The 26075-nt window shown below is 42.8% G+C and overlaps 2 protein-coding genes and 1 non-coding gene across 6 annotated transcripts; 2 read left to right on the top strand and 1 right to left on the bottom strand.

Moving 5' to 3' along the window:
- Positions 1–111: 111 nt before the first annotated feature.
- ldb1a (LIM domain binding 1a) lies at positions 112–15230 on the bottom strand. 4 transcript variants are annotated; one of them, XM_085921345.1, is made up of 11 exons: positions 15118–15224; positions 6867–6969; positions 6525–6569; positions 6262–6337; positions 5840–5942; positions 5348–5520; positions 5144–5266; positions 4992–5069; positions 3640–3763; positions 3416–3558; positions 112–1275 (listed from the first exon to the last, which is right to left on the bottom strand). In XM_085921345.1, the coding sequence occupies exons 1-11, from the start codon at positions 15143–15145 to the stop codon at positions 1222–1224; spliced, it is 1050 nt and encodes a 349-aa protein (XP_085777471.1). In that variant the 5' UTR covers positions 15146–15224; the 3' UTR covers positions 112–1221. The 4 variants fall into 4 exon arrangements, with proteins under 4 accessions (XP_085777471.1, XP_085777470.1, XP_085777469.1 ...); XM_085921344.1 differs by lacking the exon at positions 15118–15224 and adding an exon at positions 9041–9354; XM_085921343.1 differs by lacking the exon at positions 112–1275 and adding an exon at positions 1289–2608 and having other exon boundaries at positions 15118–15230.
- Positions 15231–18696: 3466 nt separating this feature from the next.
- pprc1 (PPARG related coactivator 1) lies at positions 18697–26074 on the top strand. The gene is made up of 14 exons (XM_085921339.1): positions 18697–18864; positions 20168–20260; positions 20344–20490; positions 20593–20670; positions 20754–22518; positions 22712–22765; positions 23239–23299; positions 23523–23584; positions 23881–24562; positions 24640–24837; positions 24906–24972; positions 25052–25173; positions 25416–25567; positions 25648–26074. The coding sequence occupies exons 1-14, from the start codon at positions 18781–18783 to the stop codon at positions 25746–25748; spliced, it is 3666 nt and encodes a 1221-aa protein (XP_085777465.1). The 5' UTR covers positions 18697–18780; the 3' UTR covers positions 25749–26074.
- Positions 25208–25348, top strand: LOC147050226 (small nucleolar RNA SNORA50). Its single transcript, XR_015067513.1, has one exon. It is a non-coding gene; the product is annotated as a small nucleolar RNA SNORA50 (small nucleolar RNA).
- Position 26075: the final 1 nt, after the last annotated feature.

The raw sequence follows: 26075 nt of genomic DNA, 5'->3' as shown, positions 1-26075 counted from the left end.
GGTTATGCATGAGCACTGTACAAGTGGGTTGGACTAAAAACGGCATGTCAGTACATAGGAAAATAAATAGTTTGCAAAAATGAGGCCAGAATTATTGTATCTGTGATGTACCACTTGAAAAAAAAAAAAAACAGTTCGAAACAAAACCTTAAGGAGACTTTTTATCTCTTTACATAAAATTGAGAGTCTTATAGTTCTAGGAGAGGGATACATAGAATAACTTTTACAGAAAAGACTACCTAAAAATATACAAGCACAGACACAAACAAGAAAACAAAAGCATGTAAAGCAAACAAAAATGATTCTTCATTAAAACCAAACAGCGCAGTGTAGGTAATATCTAAAGATTCTTTACATGGAACTCCTTGGTCTACAGCTTTCTTGAATAGGGATTAAAAACAGTTCTGGGAAACTTAATACAAAAGATTTTTTTCCTCTTCTTATTTTACAGTGGTGTCAAAATGTGTTAAAATATTTGAGTAACAAATTTGGGACGTTTTCTATTTTGCGTTATAAGAGAGTAACCCGCTAGGTAGAATTGAAGATGACAATGACATAATGCATTTAACGCAAGGTAGGCCTTGCTGTCACAATGCAGGGGTGGTAAACATTTTGCCTGTTGGATGGGGCCTGAAAATGCCCAGCAAAAATGAAGAAAATATAAATGCCAGCATGACCATCAAAAATGTTCAGAATGAGCATTTGCTCGTTTTGTGTAATGTCCCGCTGAGATTTTTTTTATTTTTTATAATTGCATCCCATTGGCCAAAGAGTCCCCATCCATCATATTGGCAGAGCATTCAAATCACTGGCCTTGATTGACTTGACAGTGTGACACAAGATGGAGGGATTCAATATTGATTCACATTATTACCATCACAAGAAGAAAGGTCTAACAGCAAATATTTATACAAGAATATACTGCAAGGTTCAGCTGGTTTACACTTCTTACAATAAAGAGGGGAGGGCGCGGGGGCAGAGTTAAGAAAAATAGATTGGAGTTAATGGTGAAAACAGTGCAAAGAATATTTCTGGGGTATTTTTTTTTTTTTTTGTTGAAGTTTTTACATTAAAAAGAATGAAAATGAAAACACACTCCTGTCGAATCTTGTCCAGACATGCTGCGTACCATTTCTGCTGTACCCAAACGTTGCATGTCGTATGACACAAGAGATTTTGTGTGTGTGTTTGTTGGAGGTGTTAGAGATTGCGTAGTGGTTCTCAACTCCGGTCCTCAAGCTCCGGCACTGTACAGGTTTTTGTTCCAACCAGGTCCTACAAAAACAAATAATTGAGTTTTATAAAGCGAATGAGAAATTCCGATACTAAAAGAAGGCACACTTTCTGCAGCCTGCAACACAAACATACAAAAAAATGGACATTATTTCTTTTTCCGGTGACATGAGCACAACAGAAGCAAAGAGGCGGGGCCGGCGCAGAGGTTAATGCGCGTCCGAGAGACCCGAGGTTGGAACAAGAACCCACGGAGCACGGGGGCCTGCGGCTAGCGCTCGGGACTACGGGACGTCTGCGGCTCAAACGCCATTGCGAACGTGCACACAGCCACTGCCGGATCCACCTGAGCGGACGAGGGCTGGGCTTGAGCACCACTGAGCAAGTGCAATGTGAGGGAGCGAGTGACAGTACTTGTAACTTTAAGTACTTGTAACTTGTTTTTTTTTTTTTAATCAAGATGTTGCTTTAATAAATGTATAAAACAATCAGAGCTATTGTGCTAAATATAACAATCTCGATAAATCCCATGTTTACATCCATCTTGGAGTGACGCACTGTGGAACTGATTCAAGCAGCAGAGCATGTAAACCCCCAAATCAGAATTGACCACATCACATGTTAACAGGTGACCAGAGATCTTCATTGGAAGCAATAATAATAAAAAAAATCTCCATGACTTCATTTGAAGCGATAAAAAAAAAAAAAATCTCCACGTCCGGCGGTCCGCATGTGAATAGTACTAAGTGCCCTGTGACTGACTGCTAAGCAGTCCTGGGTGTAGTCCGCTTTTTGCCTTTAAGTCAATTGGGAGCTTGGGCTAGGCTCAGGTGAACCGTCAACGCTCTAGGGTAGAAGATGCAGGACAGAAAATAGATGAGGAAATAATTGAAACAAGTAATTTTGTTATTATTTGCAGAAAAAGGCAAATGATGTCATGATGTAGATGAATAAAAAAATAAATGCATTTTACAAGTCTACAATCTCGCTCGGCAGGCCAAATTAAAATGCTGGCGGGCCCACAGACCACGTTTTGACCACCCTGGTCTAGTTCATGATGGAACTTCACTCCTTCTTTGAATGAACAAAACAACTGCCCTCCCTAAACCCTCAAGCTTCCATTAATAATGTGGGGGGGGGGGGGGGGGCGCTATTGGGACGACTAGGAGTTGTCGTTCTTGCTCTCCTGACTGGAGGGGGGCTTGCCGTTCCAGGGCGAGTGTGACCCCAGAGCTGGCGAGTTGCTGAAACTGTCCTCATCCTCCAGGCCGTTGGCCCCGTCCAACTGCGTGTTCTCCAGTCGCGTGATCAGACGCTCGTCCTTGTCACCAAACTCCCCTCCCATCAGGGTGGGCTCTCCCACCATCATCACGTCCTAAAGGGGACAGTAAGGGCCGGCACATATTATCCCCTTTATATGAAGGGGGGGTGGGGGGGGGTCAGAATGGCTATTTGAATGGATGGGTTCTCTTGCTTGTCTATCGCTGCAGAGATTTGAAGCCCAAACCTCAGAACTGAGTTAGATGTGCCAACCATGAAGTCAACAAGGGAAATGTTGTCCTTTTGGGTGTTGCATCAGGGCAGCTAGGATGGCCCTTGATGATTGTGTTGAAAGCAATTGTCAGTCAGACAATCGTGGTGCGGACCTTTCTCTGCATCATCTCGAGAAGTTTACCGTGCCGCTTCCTCCGACGTCGACCCTAAGAGGAGCCTCGCCTGCCTGCAGGATTCGAATCTTCCACCATGCTGCTGTTCACTATGACGCGGCTAGCTACGCCTCTAGCGTGGCGCTGCAAACATTCTCAACCATATTATGCCAAACTTAAAACCCTTTTTCAACCAATTTCAATGCCGAACTGTGTTTTTTTTTTATTCTGGATGCTCTTTAGTATTAATACAAATGTTAGTAAATTGAATAAAGGGTTCATTCCACCTCGGGTCTCAACCAACCAAAGAATATGTTGCATGGCTCATGAGAAGCTTAAGTCGTCAAACCAAAGCAACACTGCTCCAAAAAAGAAAAAAAAAATGGCTGTGACTGCTCATTACTAACACTCCCCAGCTCTCTGCACAAAACAAAGCCCACCTCCAAATGGGCTCTACGCTTCCATCTTCACCATAACCTTCAGCGAACCTTTGCTGCTGCACCTATAGGTGAAGTAGATGCCATGCTAACGGGTACCTGGTTGGACAGGGAGAAGTTGTTGGCTGGACTCTTCTTTTTGCTGTTGCTGTTGTTATTGCCGCCCCCGCCGGAGCTCACCGTGCTGCCGCCCGACACCTTTCTTTTCCGCCGCTTGTTGGGTGCTTGTCTGGCAGGCTCGGCTACAAGCGCACATAAAGAGGAGGCCGTGAGCTCCTATTGACTTTTATTACACTTTTGAAAAAAGCTTTTTTTTTTTTTACCTGGGGGTGCTACCATCCTCTGCCACTTTTGGAAGAGGCAAGTCTTCAGACAGTCTCGGGGGCTCAAACTGTAAGTCTTGTGTCTTGACATTAGTTCTTGCATGGGCTCCAATATCACACATAGCTTAAGAAGGTATCATTTTTAAGACTTGGTTAATAACAAGAGAAAAGGATGGCTTATTTTATATATATATATATTATTTTATATATATAAAATAATATATATATATATATATATAAAATAATATATATATATATATATATATATATATATATATATATATATATATATATATATATATATATATATATATATATATATACATACATACAGCTGAGCCCATTACAGTGGTACCTCCAAAGTTGAACACAAACCGTTCTGTGACACTGATCGACTTCCAACATTTTCACCAATCTGTCAGCGTCATATAACCTTATTAACTTTCCAGCTATTTGTTTTCAAGCAGACATTCAAATTTATTTATATAGACGATATCGCCGAAAGTATTTACTCAGCGACTTCCTAACCTTAATCCACAGGACTTAATATGATGCCAGTCTTCTTCTAAGAGCTTTTAACAGCTTCAACTCTAGTAAGGCTTTTCATGACGTTTAAAAGTATGTTGATGTTGAAGATTCTGAGCATTTGTCCCGGATTGCATTTGTGAGGTCGCACTCTAATGCTGGATGAGAAAGCCATTTCCAGTTTTCAGACGTGTGTGTGCTTACTGTTGCATCATTTTCTCTTCCGACACTTGACTTGCTAATGTGCGATCCGTGACTGATTACCAAGTCTCCTCTGCAATGTGGTTCAGACATTTGTTTAAAGTGTTCTGACTCACTTAAGCAATTAAAAATTAAAAATGTCCCTCTGCCTTTTGTCGTGTAGCAAGCTTAGCTATTACTCATTCTCCTTTGGCGATAAAAAAAAATCGTAAAGGCGGGACAAGTGACTTATTTCAGTTAAGAGTTTGTTTGCGGGTAAACTTTGCTGGCCTGCGAGTTGTGACTAATATTACAAATGGAAGTGAGAAAAGGTAAGTTGTCACAGTATGTTGTAATTGTTTTTTTTGTTTTTGTTTTTTTATACATAGAATAACCGGAAATATATGGTATATTGTCATCATGGCATAAAATAGTCTATAACGGGAATATTTTTTTCCCATATCGCTCCACTCCAGAAAAAAAAGCAAAACACTAGTTAAAGTCAACCTTACAGTGCTCAGTAAAATTTTGTTGACATCACGCGTGAGATTTGTTTGCATTTTGAGGCTGTTTCAGGGCTTCGACTATGGAGGTGCCACTGTATTATTCTAGCTAAGGTGAGCATTATTAAGGGCAAACTTCCTTACACGGAGGTAGTTGAGTGTGGAGTTGGACAGCCCGCATCTGGTGATATTTTTAGCCAGCTGATCCAGCATTTGAGGATCCTGCAGGAGCATGATGGGCAACATAAGAAACCGGAATGCTGTGAATGTGCAAGGTTTTAAGTTTGAACACTCACGTGCATGGCCAGAATGCTTCTGGGGAGGACTTCTCTGTGTTGTCTGATACTGAAGTGCCACGTCTTGATCCTCATCATGTCATCAAACATGAACTCAAGGTATAGACGGCCCTCCACGCAAACCTTGAGCGGGAGAAAAAAAATATATTATTTGAGAAAAAGTCTACAAAAGGAAAAATGTAAAAAAAAAAAAACTGTCCAGACCTGCGTGAACATGGGTTTGCCGTTCTGGGTGACCATGGTGCACTGATCACAGTCAAGCGAGACAAAGTTACTGTGGAAGGATTCCTTCGGATGCTTCAAGTTGTAGAGGAGCTCTGTTGCGCCCCCCTCGAAGATGCTTCGAAAATATCTGGGAATCAGCGTCCTTCCTATGGCTGAAGAAAAAGGAAGTCATCACTGTCAACTGAGGAGCCCTTTCATGGGGGCATGTGTGCAAAAATACTTGTAAAAATCATAGTAATATACGACGTATACATATTTTAGAAAATTAATCATCAGCATGTTTATTATAACAATACCGGTCAAAAATAGTTTGCACCATTTTACACATCTAGCAATATTTTGCAATTATTCAAATTTGGCAGGATTTTTGACACATTCTCTGTGGTGTGTCATAACTAGAAGATATTCACTTTCAATTTCCAAAAATAGTGGCCGAACCCCACAAACTGCTCAATTCTGGTTTATTCTTACTGTATCGTTTGGGTCCGTCTTCAAGGCAGAAAGTTATGGTGAGCATTGCGTCGTCCTCGAAAAACTCCGTAGTGAAGGCATCCCACCACAAATTGTCACAATCCTGAAAGAGGAACCACAGACAGCTTTCAATACTTGGTCAGAATTCAGAATTTATTTCTTGCGTGGAGACTTTATTTTCAATAAATCCATATTTGAATTCACAAGTTTGGCTCAATATGGTTGATCACATAATCCTATCGTTGCCTGAATGTAAATAAAGTCGAGGGGGTTCTGGATTCATTTTGCACGCTCATCATAAGGTACATTTTCACAAACATAGCCTTTCAGAAATGTGATTAAAATCACCTGGAAAATATAAAAGAGCCAGATGTGCTTGTTGAGCTTCTAAATCTCCAAATAAATGACATGACATCACTCACCTCTGTCCAATTCTGTAGCCTTTTGTTCAGCTCATACATGCGATAGTCTGTCTGGTTTCCATACGGTGTGGGTCTCCTGGAGCAGGAAATGGGGAAATTCAACACTTACTATGAAGCTCGAGCTTCACTGATCAAATCCCACCACCATGTGTAAGCCAAGTAATTACAAGAGATTTACAATGTTTGTCTTTGTCTGCAAAAATGTTAAGTCCACAGTGACGACACCAAAAATTCCTACTTTATTTGGAAGGCTGTGAACTCACCCCATTCCTGGTTCCATGTATGATGGGGGATACATGGGTGTGGGTCTGACGGAAGATACACACAAACAAACAAACAAAAAAAAACATTGGAATCATCACAAGCATCAATTCAGGGATGAAAGCTGTTTTGTAATTGTGAGGTTCATGCACGTTACGACCGATTCATATTTCGTTATGAGCCCTAGAATTGATTTAAGTCACGGATTACAAAAAGTAACACAAAGAGTATCTAATGTGGTAGCCAATACATTACAGACCATTCAAAATAAAACAATATGTAATGAGAGCATTATTTGGTTCCCTCAGGCGGGTTTGTTTTCAGTGCGGCTCGAGCAGACTTACCCCACATCTCGATCCAGCATAGCGCCTGGGTGGAAAGGGGGAAAGCTGCCGCCGTTGGGGGGTTCCTTGGGAGAGTACAGCTTGAATGACTTTGACGAACAGCCTGCGCAGAGACACAGAGAGCGAGAGAGCATGGGTGGGTGTGGGTAGAAGAGTAAAGATTTAGAGAAGATTGCTTCGATGTAGCTGCGTTCAAATCACAACATCATCCGCAAGTAATCCAACTCTTGGCTGTTTTGATGCGTTTCGTTCCAATAAAAGTGCGCCGTCTGTAATGTTGTTTTTTTTATTATCATTCTCCTGTGCCCACCCTCCCCACCCACCCACCACCCTACAGAGCCTTTCCTGGCTGCTTTCATTAGCTAATGCATCTTCAATCTGCCAAATGGACAAGGAAAACAAACACGATCTGGCCGCTTCTTATACCATCCACACTGATATGGGGATCCCTCCCTTCAATGAGAGCCCATCACCATCTGCACTGTGTGTGCAGACCCCCCCCCCCCCCTCCTACACACACCCTGTTGCCTCCTCCACCCATACCCCCCAATACCCACCAACCCTGTCTGTTGTTAACCCTTGTCTGGCCAGAAAAAAGCCTTCATGGGAGCACGCAGATGAATTCTGCGAGGCCTCACACAGGCAGTGGTCCGACTAATGATATCTTAAACTCTAGTAGACAGCGGCAAAGCGGGATAACGGGAGAGGCGGGGGGGCATTCCTCAGAAACATGAGCCTGTCTGCCTCATTAGAGCCAGCCACTCTCCCCACACACGCTTTCATTAGACATTAATTATAACGCCGCAGCAGACCGTAGGATCATGCTTGATGATATTCTTATGTGGGGCATCAACATGCAGCATCGGCAACGTTACTTCAAAAAGTCACAATTCACGTGCAAACGGTGTGTCACTGTCGCCTTGCCGTTTAAAAGGCAGCGGTGCCAGATTAAAACCAACCCTGGGATGTCTGCCTGCCCGCCTCGATGGGCTCTACTTGTTTAATCTGGGGCAGCCAAAGCATCATTTTTGGTGTTAGTCCTAATCCCCTTTTACAGTAAAGCAGCAATTATACACCATTTTCAATGGACAATCAGAATAATTTGATTGTCCAGATAACACACAAGGAATGTCTTAATAAGCGCTTCAAATGCCTTTAAAAGCCCGACTAATGAAGTACATGGAATTCCCCGGTCCATGCCGTTTTTCTCGTGAATAATCTTCGATTTGCACTAGTCGGGTTTTTAAAACAAGCGTTGGTGTTTTTGACGCGTTTAAAAATTTTAGCCAACACCAGTAATTGGTGGATGATTCTAACTTGGTCACCTTATTGGAGAAGGAGGCTCTCCAAGTACAAGATAAAACGAAAGGGTTCAGAAGAATGTTGACAACTAATGATTTTGGACCGTTTTCTCCAATTTAAATTCTTAAATGGCCAGAATTTCCAGAGGTGATACTACACAAAAACATTCCCCAAACAAACTGTACTTTCTTTGTAACTCCTTACCCAATTTTCAAAATTCTTAGTGAGTTGTACTCATGTTAAAGTGGAACTTCAAACCGGAACCAGCTTGTTGGCAGATGGGTTATAGGAATATCTTCACATTTACCAAAGAAAAGTACTGATATCATCAAAATCAATCAAATATTAGCTAAATGAGTGATATTTTAAATTTTAATAACAGACGTGGATAAAAATAAGCAAATTTTCAAATAGCAATCTCATGAGAATGATACATATTGATGTCCATTCCGATGCCATCGTCGATATCTTTATTATCGATATTTGGAACGATCCGCCCTCCACTATTGCAAACAATGGAGCTCCATCCAAAGAGACGGATGCTCTAAGTGGCCGCAATCAACTGAAACATTCCAAACAACGTTATAAATACATTAAAAGTAGCCCTACCAGACGCGTGTTATAACACAAAGTGTAATAAACAAGAAGCCACCCGCATATAAACACACAAACACTGAGCCATACACACCGCGGCTCGGTGTAAACGGAGCCGCAGGGCCGCATCCATGATCGGACGACGCGTGCCATTGCTAAGCTACTACGTCGTCATGAGCACCGCGATCCCTTCGCAATGTCCGTCAGTCATATTTACGGAAATAATATGAGCCGAGGTTGAGGGTAACGCCGCCGGGTGCGCTTTGAGGTGTGGTTACCTGCAAAGAAAATGCCACCGAAAGGCGGGGTTGCTCCTAGCCAGCTAGCGTCGATGCTAGCCGGAGAAGCTTGACGGCGAAGGCTCCAAGCTCCGTCGCTTGGGAAAGCACTTGAACTACCCCAACACATACGACGCCAGCCAGGGGAGGAAACTATAACCACCAAGCGAGAACTAGTAAAAAATTATAAATACATGTGGAATTATTTTAAATGTAAATCTTTTTTTTTATGCATTAACATACGTGCACGGTGGTACCGATCTACCGCTGCTACTACTACTACTTGGGGACCCTTTGTTCCAGGCAGGCTGTCCGTCGATACTTGATGTAAAAAAAAAAAAAAAAAAAAAAAGAAAAGAAAAAAATAGACTCCGCCCCTTGCGCGTATGCCCGCACGCGTAACAATACATGTACATATTTAGTCGTATTTTGATGACTCTTTTTCACAACAAATGTTCTTGTTACGTTATTAAAGTAACTTGATCAAATATGTATCTTAATTCATGTTTTTTTATTTTAAAAAAAAATGGAATGTGGGAGAAAGCCTGAGGTTTGAGTCATTGACCTCAGAACTGTGAGGCAGACAAAATTAGTACAGTGGCCCGACGGGAGCTGTGCACAAGGGGTGAACATCTCTAGGTAGCTTTGTGGAATCTGCTTTTAACAATGAATTGTTTAGTTTCAATAGAGCAGAGAACTTTGGGGTTTTTTCTGCTACAGTTTTTTTTTTTTAAGAATTTCACTATATCACCCCAACCCTAAAACTGTTACAGTCCAGCAGAGACATTGAGCACACTGGTAAGTGATTTTATGTTAGTCTCTTGCTGCACAGCCCACAAACTGCACACAATTTGTTGGCGCTGCCTTTGTTTATCTAGTGAATAGTGGGAAGTTGTATCATAACCCCCAATGAGACTTGGCTGAACACTTCTGTTTTATTTTCAGCTTTACTGCATGAATTCAAAGATTGCTTTTAAAATGTTATGACAAGAATCCCAATTTTTCCACTGTGGCAAAGGTCTTACTAGATCTTTTTTTTTATTAGGGGTTCAAATTTGATTTATTTTGGGTTCAGGTATTTTCTTACATACACCTAGTTTGAGCAAAGCAAAGCCGTTGTCACTTGATGTTTGATGATGGAATTGTTCACGCAAATTATGGAGCCTTATCTTTTCATTTGTTCTGTTGGACAGATCAGGCAATGAAATCCATTTCCTTAGTCTTAATCATCATCACAGTGTCATGAAATGATGATGGTGATGATGGAATTAATTTGTTCTGTCCTGACCTTCTCCATCTTAAAACAGGGTTTGCTTTCATCTCCGTGGCGTCTGGAGTATGATCAAGCGCTCTGGCTTGCACAGTGATGAGTGTTAATCAGGCTGGTTAATTCAAGACGTCTTTGTAAAGGCTTTTGGGAAGTGATTGACTCTGGCTCAAATCCTTTTTAGACCACAGTACTGATCCTTTCCTAGTCTCATATTATGTAAGGATACAGTCTCAGTTTGAATCGATAAGCACTCTGATGTTTACAAGCAATAGCTTTGAAGGAGCAGAAAAGCCTTTGTGGTCTCTAAGTGCGTTTAAAGCTCAATTGGTTGAGGCCTTCGCTTAGTCAGTTGGTGTAATTATATAAAGCAAGAGAGCAGATGAGGAAAGTGAAGTGGTGGGTTTTATTGAAAGGCTGCGAGTAAATACATCAGAAGCCCACCAGGGACTCTTACTGGTAAAGCCGCACATCAGATCACATCTACTATAATGTTTTTAAGATTGTTCGGCCTACAGGTGAGTGGGTGGGTCTTCATTAGGGTCACCATTCGAGGGTGCAAGATCAACCTAACCATTTTGTACATTTGAATGCAATTTCAGTGGTGCTGTCTGACCACCTAAAATCATTTACATTTACATGATCATTTACAAAGCTGGTGATGGAATACATTAGAATAAATGCAGTCAACACTAATCTATGGCCTTTGCAAAAGCAGATTGCCACATTCTGTGGAAGCTAAAGGGGAAAAAGGAGACGCACTGCCCTCTGCTGGACAACCTGCATACCTACATCGTATCATCCTCGTGCATCAAGTTTCCAAATCACAGTATAAAAATGAAGGATCAAAAAACTAATTCATCCAATTCTTATGAAAATATTATTTACAGACAGAATGAGTCTGCAATGCATTCTAATTATAAATATCAAGCAACACAAATAATCTTGTTTTTATCCTTTTTTTTTTTAAATCACCGGCGAGTTAATCAGTATGAGATGAGGGGAGAGAGAAAAAGGTGTTTACCCTGATCTCACTGCAACACCGTGTGTGGTGTGTCGTCTGCTGCTTAGCTTGCAGAGATGGATGGGAGCAATACGTCTTGTTATTTAAAGACTAATGTTGGAGCTGTTCCACTGAATAATGAAACACCTATGGCACCGTACTAAATTTGACAGGAATATTAGCACAACTGATTTGTAGAGGTGGTGTGTAAAATAAAATTAAAAAAAAAGAGTCAATGTGACACCTCAAGAACAAATTCTTTAAGCCCACAGTGTTAGTGGGCTAATGAATCAACATGGCCGCTGATATTTTCATGACTGTACGCCTCTGCTGGTAAAATAGTACTTTGTAAATCCTGTTTTATGGCGTCTGATTCCTTTAACGGCTCCCATCTGCCAGCATTTACCTTGATTTGCATTCTCTCTATCACTGGGTGCATTATTCAAGTTTGATCTCTGGCCTGTCAGCGAGTAGACATTTATTAAGTCATCATAAAACTATGAATTAAGGGTGATGATTTGTATTTACAGTCATTCATACTGCCTTTAAGTCTTTTCCTTTGACTGGAGCTGTAAATGTGCTCTGATTTGTTTCAAAAGTCCTCATGTCAATTTTCTTTTTGTCCACATCCCTGCTTAGGTGACACATGGCAGTTTTTGGCTGCCATGCTGAGGGGCCTGCAGCAGATGTGACATCACAGCAGCTCATCTCCACTCTGCGAAACCCCTCCTTTCTCTATCTCTGACTCCCCAGCATCTCCCACACATTCCTCCTCTCTCCCTGCCTCCGCACACACGGCCATTTTGATCTCGTTTACAGTAAGGAGCGGAGAGACAAAAAAGGCAGAAAGAAATACACATTGTTGTGTCATCCAAATAAATAAATATCATTAAAAAAAAGGCTGCCATCTTGGCTCTGCTTGAAGCCACTTCTCTCCAGTCAGAGGCCATGTGACTTTCTGCATGAGGTAACAGCGATGTTAATGCAGGGGGGGGGGGGGGGGGGGTGAAACAAGGGCAAAGAGTGAGAGGAATGAAGGGGGGGGGGAGTGATGAGCCAAGGGAAGAGTGTGTCGGGGTGGGTGCATTTGGAAGAAGGGGGCAGGGAAGCATACATGCAATCTATTTTTACCATTTAGTTAGAACAAAGGATGTGATTGGCTCCACTCCGTTAGGGCACAGAGAACAAAGGCTTTAAAAAAAAAAAAAAAAGCAAAGTCACAGCAACAAAAGGTCGTCAGAACACTTTTAAGCAGGCAGATGTTTGCCACCATATGAAGAAGACTCATATTAACCTCCTTACATGCTCGCTGCAGCCATCTTTAATAGCTAATATTATTGCACAAAGAGCCAAGAACAAAACAGATGACCGGAGGGAGGGAGAAATGATGTCAGGATTAAGAGGGGTCCATTTGTTTTTCCATGTGCGTGTGAAAAGTGTGCATGCACACACGGACGCACACACACACAAGTGAAAAAAAAAAACACTACGGGATGCTGGTCAACAAATTAGGGGAAAAAATTCCATTGATGGGAATGAATGTCATTTATTCCATTCGTCTGTTCCCAGTCTTGTTCAAGTGTAACGCAATATTGCAATATCAAAATAGCTTTTTCCAGAACTTGGGCATTTGACAATTGTTGGATTAAAATACTACGGATCAGTGGTTCTAAAATATTTAGGTCCCTGAAGAAGCCTAGCAATATTTTGTTGCTCACTGTTCTGAGATCTAGTGAGGTACACTGAGGTCTCGCAAATTCTGCTATCAAAAACAATGACATCAGAAAAAGTATGATTTTTTTTTGTGGCCTTTCACCGGCTGTACACTAAAAGGCTCAGGCTCCACCTATTTGTCATAATACAAGAATGTAAACAAAGCAGCTGCACATAAGATGATCTATTGCATGCATACATAGTCATGCTGTTCTGTGGCTTTTTTTCCTGAGAGATTCGCGAGCCTTAACGTGCCTCAGCAGGCTCAAGATCCTCTACGATTGGTCCTCGAGCACACGTAGTCTGGTGTGCACGTACTCTGTGCTCACGCCCTTCATCGTTTGCTTATATTTACTTCACAACATTCACTAAAATGCAGCAAATCCTCCCTGTGCACCCTTCACACACACATGTGGATGTCATTAAATGTTTTTGCCCTACAGTGAAGTCTGTCAACAACAGGGGGGCGGGGCGGGGGGGGACAAGAAAGGGCCAGGAAATAGACCAGACCAAAAAAGTGACCTCTCAAATGTTACATCTGATAGCTGAAGACAAATAAATAAAACCTTTCAAAGAAAAAGCTTGTCCCACTTTTTATGACTCTGCTTCTTATTGCGGGGCAAGTAACAAATAGCTAAAGGATGACTATCGAGGACATATCGCAAAACTTTATGCGGGGCGGCACAGTTAAAATTTTACCTTTCGCATAATCAAAGCATAAAAAAAGCTACATATACAATATAACAAAGGAAACATGTAAAGGAATTTTGCCAAAGCGTTCTCAGTAACATACAACTTTTCCTAAGCAACATTATTCAATAAGCACACTAAAATTAAAATATAGAAAAAAGACTATTCACAATCCCATTCACACCTAAACTCCTTTTTTATCTTAAATTAACTTAAAACACAAAGGCCAGACTCAGCCCCAACATGAAAACTGCAGATGTTCTAACCACTAGCCCACCATGCCTTGAAAAAAGACCATTAGTAATAAAAGTTAAACAGTCTGAGGACCACCCACTCAACACGACTATCACTGCACCACTAGACGAAACTAGAATGGTTTACATTTGTACACCACTAACTGAAAAAGGCAAAAAAAAAATGGTTCGAAAGTGGAACTTGAGTTCAAAAATCTGTATTGTCAATCAACTTCAAAAGCTAGCTATGATGTCTGAGGCTGAGCTGCACTGTAATTGTTTACAAAGTAGTCAGAGGTCAGAGCACGAGTAACATTACCCTGACCCTTACCAAATAGTGTATGTTCTATGTGGTAACTTGGTATGCCTCAGTGCTGTCATGAAAACAATCAGAAGACAAATATTTGTTTTACTAGATGTCTGCAACCCACCAGTTGAGAATCTTTGTTTTCATGTAGATCTTATTTTGTATGTGTGTGTCCTATACCAAAATGAAAATAAGTAAAAAAATAACTCACCAAAAGTGGTACTCTTCAAAATTAAAGTTCATGATGCATTTTGCTGTAAAATTCAACAACTAAGTATCTGGTGTTGCGTTTTGAGCTGCAAGACAGAACTAGAATTAAGACTCGAAACATCAGGAAGTACAGTGAGAGCAATAAAAGGAGAATGCATTTCCTTTTTGTGCAAACTTGCAGCAGAAAAGTGCGGTAAATCCATTTTGTCCCATACTGCGGCAAAACCTATTGCTGCCCATTGACTACCTTGAAGGGGTCACAAACTATTTTTGAACCCCTGCTGTGCTTTTTGAGTGATGCTTAATGGGACATGCCAGCAGTTTGATACACAACTTTTAATTATATTTATTTAAAGAAAATAATCGTATTTGATTATATTCATTATGCAGCAAGGTAAAATAAACAAAACATAAATATAACCTGCAACGCTTTATTTCTGTTCATCTCTGCAAGTGTTAACAAATTTACAAACGATCATTTCTGCAACATTCCAGTGTTCCATCACTGGTGAACTATTTTTGGAACAGGCCTTAGGGGCTACCTGGTCCTCCATGTTGGTGACCCCTGCTGTAACCCTTCACAATTTGACCACTTAGGTATGTTTGTGACAACAACGTGCAGCAAAGAGAGGGTCGGCCAGACGAGGCACTCACCGGGACAAGCGCAACCTCCAACAGACATCTTCTCACATGTTGGGGGCTCCGCTTTGAAGGAAACGCCAGCACTCGGCCCTCACGCTGCTCGCAAGGGCTACGTTTCTGAGGAAAAACAACACAGGGAGACAGAGAGGGGGGGTGGAGAGATAAGAAGAGGGAGTGGTACGATTCCGAGGCAGGGCTACCTCTCGTTTGCTTGCTCTGCTCGCTCTTTCTCTGTCAGAGGCAGGAAGTTGGCAGTGGCTGCATCATTAACAGGCATGTTGCAACACAAGTGGGAGGGGAAATGAAACAGAGAGACTTGATTGCACAGCAGACAGGAGTGCCTAACGCCGAATTGAGCTCTGTGCGTGTGCAGATTAAGGAAATCACGAGAAGCAATTAGCCGAAAAGAAATTGTGTGAGCGTGTGTGGCGCTGATGCATTATCTGTTTTTTTTTTTTACCGTGCTGCCGTGGGAGATAAACATTCGAAAGTAGGCGCCCAGAGGCAGAAGGTCATTAATGCCAAACAAACACATGCAAACCTTCGACTCATATATGACTGATTTCCATCTCTTCGCATTACTACCTCCGGCTGCACACAGACGACGTACGATAATCAGCGCAGACAGCGTGGATTAAAAATGCAAGGCCCACCTGGAGAGCAGAGACACCCGAGGCCCACGGGAGTCGGGAAAAGCGCGTTAATATGCACCCGCTCGCCAACATGAAGACCCTTTGCTCTCTTACGACACGCTGTAATCCTGCTTCACTCTCACTGTTATCACCCAGGTGACCTTATAGCAGTTCACTCCATTTCCATTAGCGCTTTTATCACTTTCCAAGCCTTATATTTCTAATGCATTCATTGTTGCTTGTTTACAGGATTACAAAAAAACTACTGAATGAATTTTAGCAAAAGCTGGTGGAATGGATAATAATTTTGCACTACCTGATGCTCGGCTTGTCGCACCAGTGAAGCTTTGCCACGAACAAAAAAAAGTACGAGTGACAAGTATTTCAAATTCTTCAGCGTGACACCTGAGGATACACGACAACTCAAAAACGATTGCTTTAGGAATAGGATTGCAAATTGAGTGCTTACTAATGTGCATAAATGGAAACATTTCTGGTTCCAACAGATTTCTTCCCCTTGCCAGTAGCTTTTTAAACAGTTAACTCCAAAATTCATTCCACGTGAAAAAAAGTATGCATTTGTGTATTTATATATACATATCATTCAAAATGTATACATACAATTTTATTGAATAGTTATTTGTATCATATATGAAACATTTGACATCGTATATGTTGAACATATTGTAGAAATTCTAAATTTGAAAATTTGCTATATTCTTTTTGGTATGAAAGGGGGCATAATTAGTCAGATATTTCATATAGTCCTCATACGGATAATTCTACTCAATTTATGTTTATCAAGATTGTGTGATCCAATGTAAGAAAAAAAGTATGGAATAGTGCTTATGACTGCAGTTATCATTGATTAGATGTGGTAATTTCCACAAACCATGTAGTCAAGGGGCCCCTGGGGATCTTAATCTGTTTGAAAATTTTGTCCTTTCTTTCTTATGGACCATTCCCGCTGGGTTACATAGTAGACAAATGATCCTCATGAACAATTACAGAAAGCCACACTTCACTTCCACAAGTCCCCAAGTGAATCTTGTATTTGTGCTTGATCCTATCAACATCTGACAACTTGACTGTCAGACAAAAAAAAAAAAGACTCCACATATGGATCTCCCACCGCTACTGAAGACCCCCATCATGCGGCTTTTGACAAAAGCGCTCATCACCGACGCCTGTCACTCAGAGGCGGTACAACAACAAAGAGCAAAATATGAGTCAGCCCGGGAAGCAGAGCTGACAGGCACATTGGCTACACACCAGTGAACAAGCAGCCGCATCACAGTTAAATGTCATACACCATGTCAGACAATGTTCCCAGGACCCAGACACAATGAACATCCCTGCGGGCCCTTTTCTTCCTGCCACAAACACTACCTGCTTCCTTATGTTGTGTTTTCAGGCATGTAGTTTCAAGGTTGGGATTAAACAAAGACAGACGAAGAGAGGAAGATTGTGAGTGTGTTTCAAAAAATGGCTTCCAGGAGAAATTAAAGCTGCTGTGAACTGTCAGGCATTCTCTCTCTCTCTCTCTCTCTCTCTCGCTCTCTCTCTCACTCTCTCTCCTCCCGCTTGCACGTACGATGCCCGCACTGTGTCGACATGTCAACAACAAGCTCTTCGAATGAAGTTTCGCCTTGTCTGGTCCACTTAGGCAAACATCTGCTTGAGCACATGCCTCTAATGTTGTGACAGCACAAGCTCACATGGTTCCTTCTTTCTCCCCCCCAAAAAATCCAAAGTGAATGTTTCAAAGGCTCCTGATGCCATCATTCACACATTTACTGCTTATCTGCGTCACTCTCCATCATCACCCGCACTCCATCTCAATGCTTACCTTTCTTTTCTTTCGCCCACGCTTGCCAGTAAAAGTCCGCCCGGGTCAGCCAACACAGCGGAAGCCGAGCTGAGCCAGCAGGCAACGAAAGGGAGAGCGAGACGTTGGAGGAGGAACGTGTGATGAACAGATGCTGATATAGGACACAATTGGAGGGGGGCGAATCAAGCAAAGTGCAAATTGGATGATGACAAGGAAGGAGGGATTGAGGGAAGGTGGAGGAGATGAGGAAAGGAGGAGGGGGGCTTCTCTTAGCTGCACTGGTATGACGCAGACCCGCCACATCTCTCTCCGCTAGAGGCCCATCCTTCCATGCCCACAAGAGGGGGGGGGGCTGTATCCATGGCAACGGCAGAGCAGAGTTAAGGTAGTAGTTAGTGCTGTGATCGCTTAGATGTGCATCTCACAGCTTCTGTGAGGAATAAATAAATTAGAATGACATGCAATGAGAAGCAGACTGGTCGGACTTGTCCAAAAGAGGAGAGAGCGGAGAAACAGGACGTGCAAGTTCATTCGCTCACTCAAACGGAATATAAAACAAGAGCAGAAAAACAACCTATGTAATCACAACACAATATATGGGCCGCTCTGAGCTTTAGCAGTCAACAGAAGAAAAGGTTAAAAATGAGGATACAAAAAGAAAATCACAAATCAAGAATGAAGAGAATCTCAACTCAATGATTTGAGCAAACAATCAATCTGAAAAGATCATGGAAAATGTGTTTGTGTTTCTTTCATCTTCATCTTAATGCAAGATGTTTGTCATTAAAAATAAAGATCTAATTTGATCCAGAAAGCATTTTTAGGCAAATGGTGAATAATTTTAGATTTTAAAAATAATGCATTTCAAGCCTCATATTTTTTAATTGTGTGTGTGAGAGAGAGAGAGAGAGAGAGAGAGAGAGAGAGAGAGAGAGAGAGAGAGAGAGAGAGAGAGAGAGAGAGAGAGAGAGAGGGAAAGTTGTGCATGTTGGAGAAATTCGTTAAAAACGGGTTTTGTAGTTTCTCCACTCTGAACGGTAATTGGGTGGGGGGAAAGAACTACAAAACGTGACTAGCTTACCTTTGACCCCTTGTTTTTGCGTCATTTTACGTCATTTTACCGGGAACAAGCATCTCCTACCGGCTCATTTGGAGGCTTTTCATTGGCCAAAGTCCCCACACTCATGTGCTGGTCGAGAGTAAACTTGCAAGATGGCGGTGCGGTGGGGCGCAAGCGAGGAGACTTTAACGACGTGCAATATGGATTTTTATCCTTTGGATACACTCGGCGGCGTGGTAATGAATTTTTGTGTTTTAACTTTTTTATATTAATTCATTCTTAGGACTGTTCGGCTGTATTCCTGCACGCTGCAATGCACACGTTGAACACTGCTCATGCCGAAGTGACACGTGGATGCTACCCAGAAGTCACCATATCGAATTTTTTGAAAGACCACTTAATTTTTTTAGGGTTTATTATTATAAAATGCATGTCGCTCGTTTTATCTCTATATTAACAACAATTCTTAGTGTGGCAAACGTCGTATGAGTCACATTGACTAGCTTTGGGCACGCCGGTTCCACAGCTCCTTTTAAACCCTAAAAATGTTTTAAAATGGCCTAACATTTATCGTGACAGTCGTATTATATTGTAGTCTACAGACCTGGCTTTTATGTACGTTTGGTTCTTATGGTTTTAATTCAAATAAATAGTATCTGGTTGTGGTACTACCGCTACTGTTGATTCATTCACACGTGTTGACAGCACGACAACGTGCTAGCTAACAAAGTAGCTTGCTAGCATTGCGATTCCTTCGATCAAAGTAGACTCACGTGGAATAGTTGATATTCGATTAATAGTTTGTTAGATGGTTTTGAATTGAATCGTGATGTATTCATCGGCTTCACAGGTTGCTGCAGTGCTGTGTCATCATTTTGGCGACGTTGCGGTTGTTGTACACGTCGAACGACATTGCAGTTAAGGCAGCACATTTTGGCCATAATTATTTCGCCATAGCACAATAAATTATTACCGCTTATGTGCTAATCAAAAAGGAGTCACGTATGCTACGGTGCTGTTGAATCATATTTACCCTGTTACCAATCTACCCCAGACTGTTTGGAAAATTCTCCGATGTTTGGAAAATTCTCTCCTGCTTTTTGACGCTGTATGCATTCATGTACTAATGTTTGCAATTGCCACTTAATGCTTTTTTTTTTTTTAATTTGGACATAGTCCAAAATATCAATAAGGGTGTGTTGTACACGTGGGTGCGCGACTTCCGCCATGTGGACGGCGAGTGTGCAGGATCAAATATGTCCAAACAATGATAGCGCATGTGTGGACGCAAACACGTGGGCAAATATATCCAGACGAAATGTGCTGGCTGTTCGTGATTTTTTTTTTTACATTTGCACAATATTAATATGGGAAAGATACATGGAAAAAGTTTCAAAATCAACAATTTAATGGATAACTTCAGCAATTGGCCAATATTTAAAATAAGTGTACTGTCAGCAACTCATCATTTAAATACAGTGTCGTGTAAGTTATTTAAAATGGGCTTCAATTTGATGTAATCTCTCTTTTGTCTTTCAGACCGCTGAGCTGTGCTCTGGGGAAACATTGGACGATCTTCAGAGCTGCTTGGACTCTTCCATTCTTTCCATCTTTGACACATCGTCCGTAGAGGCAAGTCCATATGATCAAACGGCCTTCCCTAAATGAACATGTTTTATTGTTGTCTTGACACCTTTGTTATTATTATCATTTAGACTAAAGGCCTAGACGAGAACAGTGAAGCCACGCTGTTAACCACTCTTGCGGATGTACTCGACAATATGGATGATGAGAACCCGTCTCCGTTTGACACGCTCCCTGAGTCGGACCTGCTGTCGGGTCAGGGCAGAGAACACTCACCGGTTAGTTCACATCTGTCATGCATGCCCTGTGTTCACAATGAGATTGAATGACGTGAGGCTTCGTACACTTGATTTAATTTGCCACCCCCCTGCACATTGTAGCTCAGGAGATTACTCTGTCTGCCACGGTCCACTCCAGATAAAGACTTGTTTTGTTCAAGACCACTATCGACTGGAAAGGTAGCACTTACCCCACAAACGGTGGATATGCTCCTACTGCATACCCATTTAGGTTTTAACAACTCACTCCTATTTGTACTCAGAACCTCCGCAAGATGAGAGACTCGTTGCAGAGAAGTGACGGGGAGGAAGAGGATGCTGGTTCTCTCAGTTTACCTTCTGAGCACAATTTGACAGACTTAGACGGTTCAACTGTTCCGTTTCCTGTCACCGTTGAGCAGGAGAGTGGCAACGGCCTTTCTGTCAGTCTGGGTGACTTGGTCAAGCATATGCATCCATACTGCATGACTATTTGCATGGAGGATGATGAAGGCATGCAGATGTTGCCAGCAGGCGGAATCTTACTGGAGGTGGTGGATCAGGGTGAAAACGGGGAGCCCATCCTCGCTGTCCAAGACCTCCCGGTTCCTCTGCCAATTGAAGAGTCGACAACTAATAAGCTAAGGGCAGACGATGAGGAAGAAATAGCTTCTGACAGCTCGGAACATATTGTTGTTGACGACGATGTTGATGAATCATTCTGTCAGGCTCCGGTGAAAATGACATGTTCAGATGGGAAAGAAGGAAAAGGGCATAAGGAAAATACGATAGAAAGAAGGCCATCTCGTAAGAAAAAGAAAAAGAAATGCAAGAAACGTTGCCCTCCAGTGGGGGGAAGAGTCCTCCGAAGTGCCGCGACAAGAAATGAAAAGCAAGAATTAATCCAGAAGTCTGAAAAGAAGCGGCTCAAGGAACAGAAGAAAAACAAAGTGTCCATGGCTCCAGCTGGACCTGCACCTCCCTCTTTAAAACCTAGGGAAGTAATGCCACACCAAAGTGAATCGCGAGCAGAAATTTCCACTATCACCCCTGAATCGAGTGCAAAATCTGTTCCGACGTTTGTGTCGCCACAGCCCACAGTAGTGTTAAAAGCTGGCCTTTCTGAAAATCCAGCCCCAGCAGTCTCCTCCCAGCAGCAGGATAAAATGTCCCAAGCTCCTGATGAGCTCTCCAGCCAACCTTCCTTAATGTCTTCCAGCAACGCGGCAGTTGCCCGAAACTTGACGTTAACCGGAGATGAGCCCCTCCTTCCTGAGACTCCTGCAGCTCCAGAGCCAAAGCCCAAGTCCCTCAGTCTGGCCGAGTACCGACGACTGCGACAACAAAAGAAGCCTGTCGCGGTGGATAAACAAGGCGATAACAGCACCAAGTGGCCCAGCCTTCCGGAGCCGCCCAAAGAATTGCCCCCTATCCCCTGCTTGCCTCAACCCAGCCCCAAGGACCCTCGGTGGTCCACCTTTCAAGCTGCTAAAAAGGAGATTGAGGTCAAACCGGCCTGGCAACCTCGGGGACCCTGTGCCCCACCCACCCCGGAGGCACTGTTGGTGCCACCCGCCTACATGATGGCCTCAACCAAAAAACCTTCTAATGCTGTCCCTGCACAATCAGAAGTGTCAAAACAAGTCTCGAGCCAACCTACAGACAAATGTCCGAAACTGTCAGAAGACAATACACAAGTCAATGAGAGGAGATCACAACTTGTCAAAACAACTACAGAGACAATCCAGTGCACCTCTGGCGCGGCCATTCCTGTCCCCGGTCCACTGCAGACGACTCCAGTTTGCCAGAATGTGCCTGAGGTCATTCCTCACCCCACGCCTTCCTCAAACAATCACGGCACGACCGCCAAGGCCTTGCCAACGAATGTCAAATCTTGTTCCACTCCTTCCCTTCGTCCCGTGGCGTCATCAAGTCTTAAATCAAACCTGGTTGTGCTTAAACCAAAATCACGAGTGGTGACACAAACCGAAGCTCCAAAGGCAAAGAGTCCCACGCAGGAGTTGATTGAGTCCTTCACCGCAGAAATGGGTGAGCTTATCAGTTGCACCCCAATGTACTCTCTCAATAGTTATAAACTAGTTAAACGGTTCTGCAAATTTGAACATCTCAACAGCTAATTGACAATGGCACGTGCCAACTCCAATTGCTCTTCATATGTCCAAATCCGTTTGTTGGTCTATTATTTGTGGGTTTTAATCATACATCAATATGTGTACTGTAGGTATTGAGGCAACTGATCTAACCAGCCTGCTGGAACAGTTTGAAGAAACGCAAGGTGAGTCCACATTCCCTGGTCTGCATTGGTAGCTCAAGTTCGCATGTGTTGATGGAGCTGAACTCACAAAAAAAAAAAAAAAAAAAAAGGCATTGATTTGAATGCATGCGGCCACTGGTACTTAAAGGTTGAAATCATTCCCTACAGAACTCGCCCCCCCCCCCCTTTTTTTTTTTCTTTCTTTTAACGTTGGTTTTGCGGGGCCAGTGAAGCTGCTTTGTGTTGTGGAATTCTACCCAGTCTGCAAATCCATTTAACTCTCATCATGCCGTCTTTGTTGGTGGATGTACAAAGCTCAACTTCACATTGGGTATAGAGCAACTGGACTCCAATATTTACATTTAATAGTGTCAGTCAGTGCATTATTGCGTCTTTCAAAGCCTTGGCTGGTTGTGACACTTGAGCAGAACTTGCATTCGTATCCACTCGTAAATCTCTCCTGCCATTTTCTCATTTTTCTTATCTCTCTTCAGCCAAAGAGCAACAAAGTGTACCGGGGGTCTCTGGTAGAGCAGCAGCTGTAGGAAACTCTAGGTGAGTTACCCTACAGCCGTCACGCTGCTCTGTAGGTGTGATGGAGTCCAAAGTGAACGCGTGTGGTTGCCGTAACTCCACTGGTTTTTTTTTTTTTGCCAAGACCTGCCGTAATTTCTTTGAATCGGCCTTCGACACTGTGATACAAATCGAAAGTTATACCACAGTTTTCGTCCCAGTAAATCGATGAGAAGGATTAACAACTTTTGTTCTGACTTTTTAGTTTCGAACTTCCACGTGAAAGAACTGTTGTGGAGCGTGTCAGTGATCTCTCAAGCCCTGCAGGTAATTTGTATGAAGTATCTGGACTATTTAAAACACGTTCGACCGACAGTGGAACCGCCAAACGCAAGCCAAGTAGTACTGCCTTGACACAGGAGTGACCCAAAAACACAAATTTAATTTGATGCCGGCCGAAATTAAGATTAGCCACACTAACATGTATTCTGATGGCTCGGTTGAGTCGTACTGACTTTTTTTTATTTATTTGGGTTTCCTCTATCTTCAGATTAGCATTTGGCCAACTGCTCTTAATTGTCTGCTGTAGTCATGATGCTCTCTTTTGTTTTTTTATGATTTAGCTTTGACTCCTCCAGCCACTCCTCCACACCAGATGTGGAAACCTCTAGCCCCCATTTCTCTGCTGGGAAAGCCAAAGTCCACAGAGTTGACCAAAACAAACTTCTCCAAGGCCATTCAAATAGAGCCCCGCCCTTTGACCTCAGCCAAATTTCGTGCCAAGCCCACAGCGGCTACAGCCACTGTGCCTTACAGTGTGGCGTGCATGGATCACGATTATTGCCTCCCCAGCAGAGATGTTTCTACTGGAGGAGCAGGCAACCGCTGGAATCTCAAACAGCAGATCACAATTAAACCCATAAGAAACACGGCTCCAGCCACGACGGCACCCCCGTGCATACAGGACACGACCCACCAATCAAATTTGAACACGCAAGCATCTTCACCAACTCCAGACGCTTTGAATAACAACATTCATGGGATGGGGGCATCCTCTGTTCTGGAGACTCCGGAAGCATCCCCAGCACGTCAGGAGAACGAATCAGCCGAAACCGCTCTCGAGAAGAAGCCTTTTGAAAGGTCGTATCATCGCCAGCCTTCCTCTCACAGTCCCAGCCCCAAACGGAGGGGGCGAAAACGAAGATCCCAACAACGCTCACCATCTGTTTCCAGTGGCTCAGAGTCTGATTCGTGCTCATCTCAGTCTAGATCTCGATCGAGATCTCCCTTGCCATCCAAGAAAAGGTTAGATCCACTCTGTCATTTGAATTTCTTTTGACTTGTGACTCATCAGAGTTTATCTTCCTCCTGTTCCTCTTTAGGTTTCGTCATTGCCACTCTCGCAGCAGATCCAGCTCCTCATCTCGCTCGTCTTCACGGTCCTCCGTCTCCCGCTCTCCTCCCAGGAGGAGAAAATACTCGTATTCCTCCTCTCACTCTGGTTCTTGGAGTCGATCTCGATCGCGGTCACAATCCCCCCAGAGACGAGTGCCATGGAGAAAAAACAGATCAGTTTATAGGTACAGTGTAGCAGTTACATACTTTTCTCATACTTGGTTGAACTTGGCTAAAGGTGGTCTTTCTTCAGTCCTTCGTATGGAAGGGCGTACGGGTACGCTGACGAGGATGTGAAGTCTCGCAAAGACAAAGCCATCGTAAGCTCTCAAATTGTCCTGTTGCTATATTGCGAGGTGCTTTACGTTCCTAACTTTATTTTGAACATTCACTTCACAGGAGGAGAGGCGGGTTGTTTACATTGGTCGGATTCGAGGCACAATGACTCAGAAGGAGCTCAGAGAGCGTTTTTCCTACTTTGGCAAAGTGGAGGATTGCACTCTGCACTTTAGGGAGCAAGGGTGAGCGGTTCTTGTTTTTCCCCCCTTGTTTTACTTGCATTGTTACTGAACCCTTTTAGTCTCTTCTGTGACATTCAAGGGTCAAGATACAATGCTAAAGCATAAGCAGGCCTGCTCATAACTGGGGCATCCTGGTTTACATCCCAGGTTGCTCTTTTAAAAGCAAGCTACAGCTTCAAATGGCAAATCATGAAGTGAAGTCGTCATCTGTCAATAGATTCTAACGCAAATGCCGATTACAGGGACAACTATGGGTTTGTGACTTACTACAGCACCAAGGATGCTTTCACTGCCATTGAAAATGGAAGCAAGCTGCGTAAGGCTGATGAGCTGCCCTTTGATTTGTGCTTCGGTGGAAGAAGGCAGTTCTGCAAAACCACCTATGCTGACCTAGGTAGTGCAAAAAGCTAGATGCCCTCAACCTATTTGTGCCGGTCGGTTAAATTGTAATCCTCTGCACGTGTTGCATTTCAGATTCTAACAGAGACTATGACCCTGCATTTACAAAAGGCAAGCTGAAGACACTAGACTTCGACACTTTACTCAAGCAGGCGAAGCAGAGTCTGAAGAGGTAACAGGAGGCTGTCGCAGGGAGCAGCCAACACATACCTCGAGAGCTGAACTTGACTTTTCAGTTTGTTGTGGCATTGTATTTTTGTCGTTTCAATTTCTTTTGTTTAGGCAAGTTTAATACCTTCTATTGAAGAGCTGTATAATTAAATGACTAAAAGACATTTGAAAAAAAAAAAAAGGCAAAATGTTTATCTGAAAATTTTAAAACAAAATGTTTGGAGAGAATCACTTTTAAAGAGAAAAACAATTGGGGCTCTCCTTAAATGTTGTGAAAGGATGTATTACATTAACGTGTACTGCAAACATCAATTAAAAACGTGAACCTGAAC

This window comes from Syngnathus leptorhynchus, chromosome 10, assembly GCF_054491065.1.
Source record: "Syngnathus leptorhynchus isolate UIUO chromosome 10, UIUO_Slep, whole genome shotgun sequence".
NCBI lineage: Eukaryota > Metazoa > Chordata > Actinopteri > Syngnathiformes > Syngnathidae > Syngnathus > Syngnathus leptorhynchus.
This window is presented reverse-complemented; position numbering and strand designations above follow the sequence as displayed.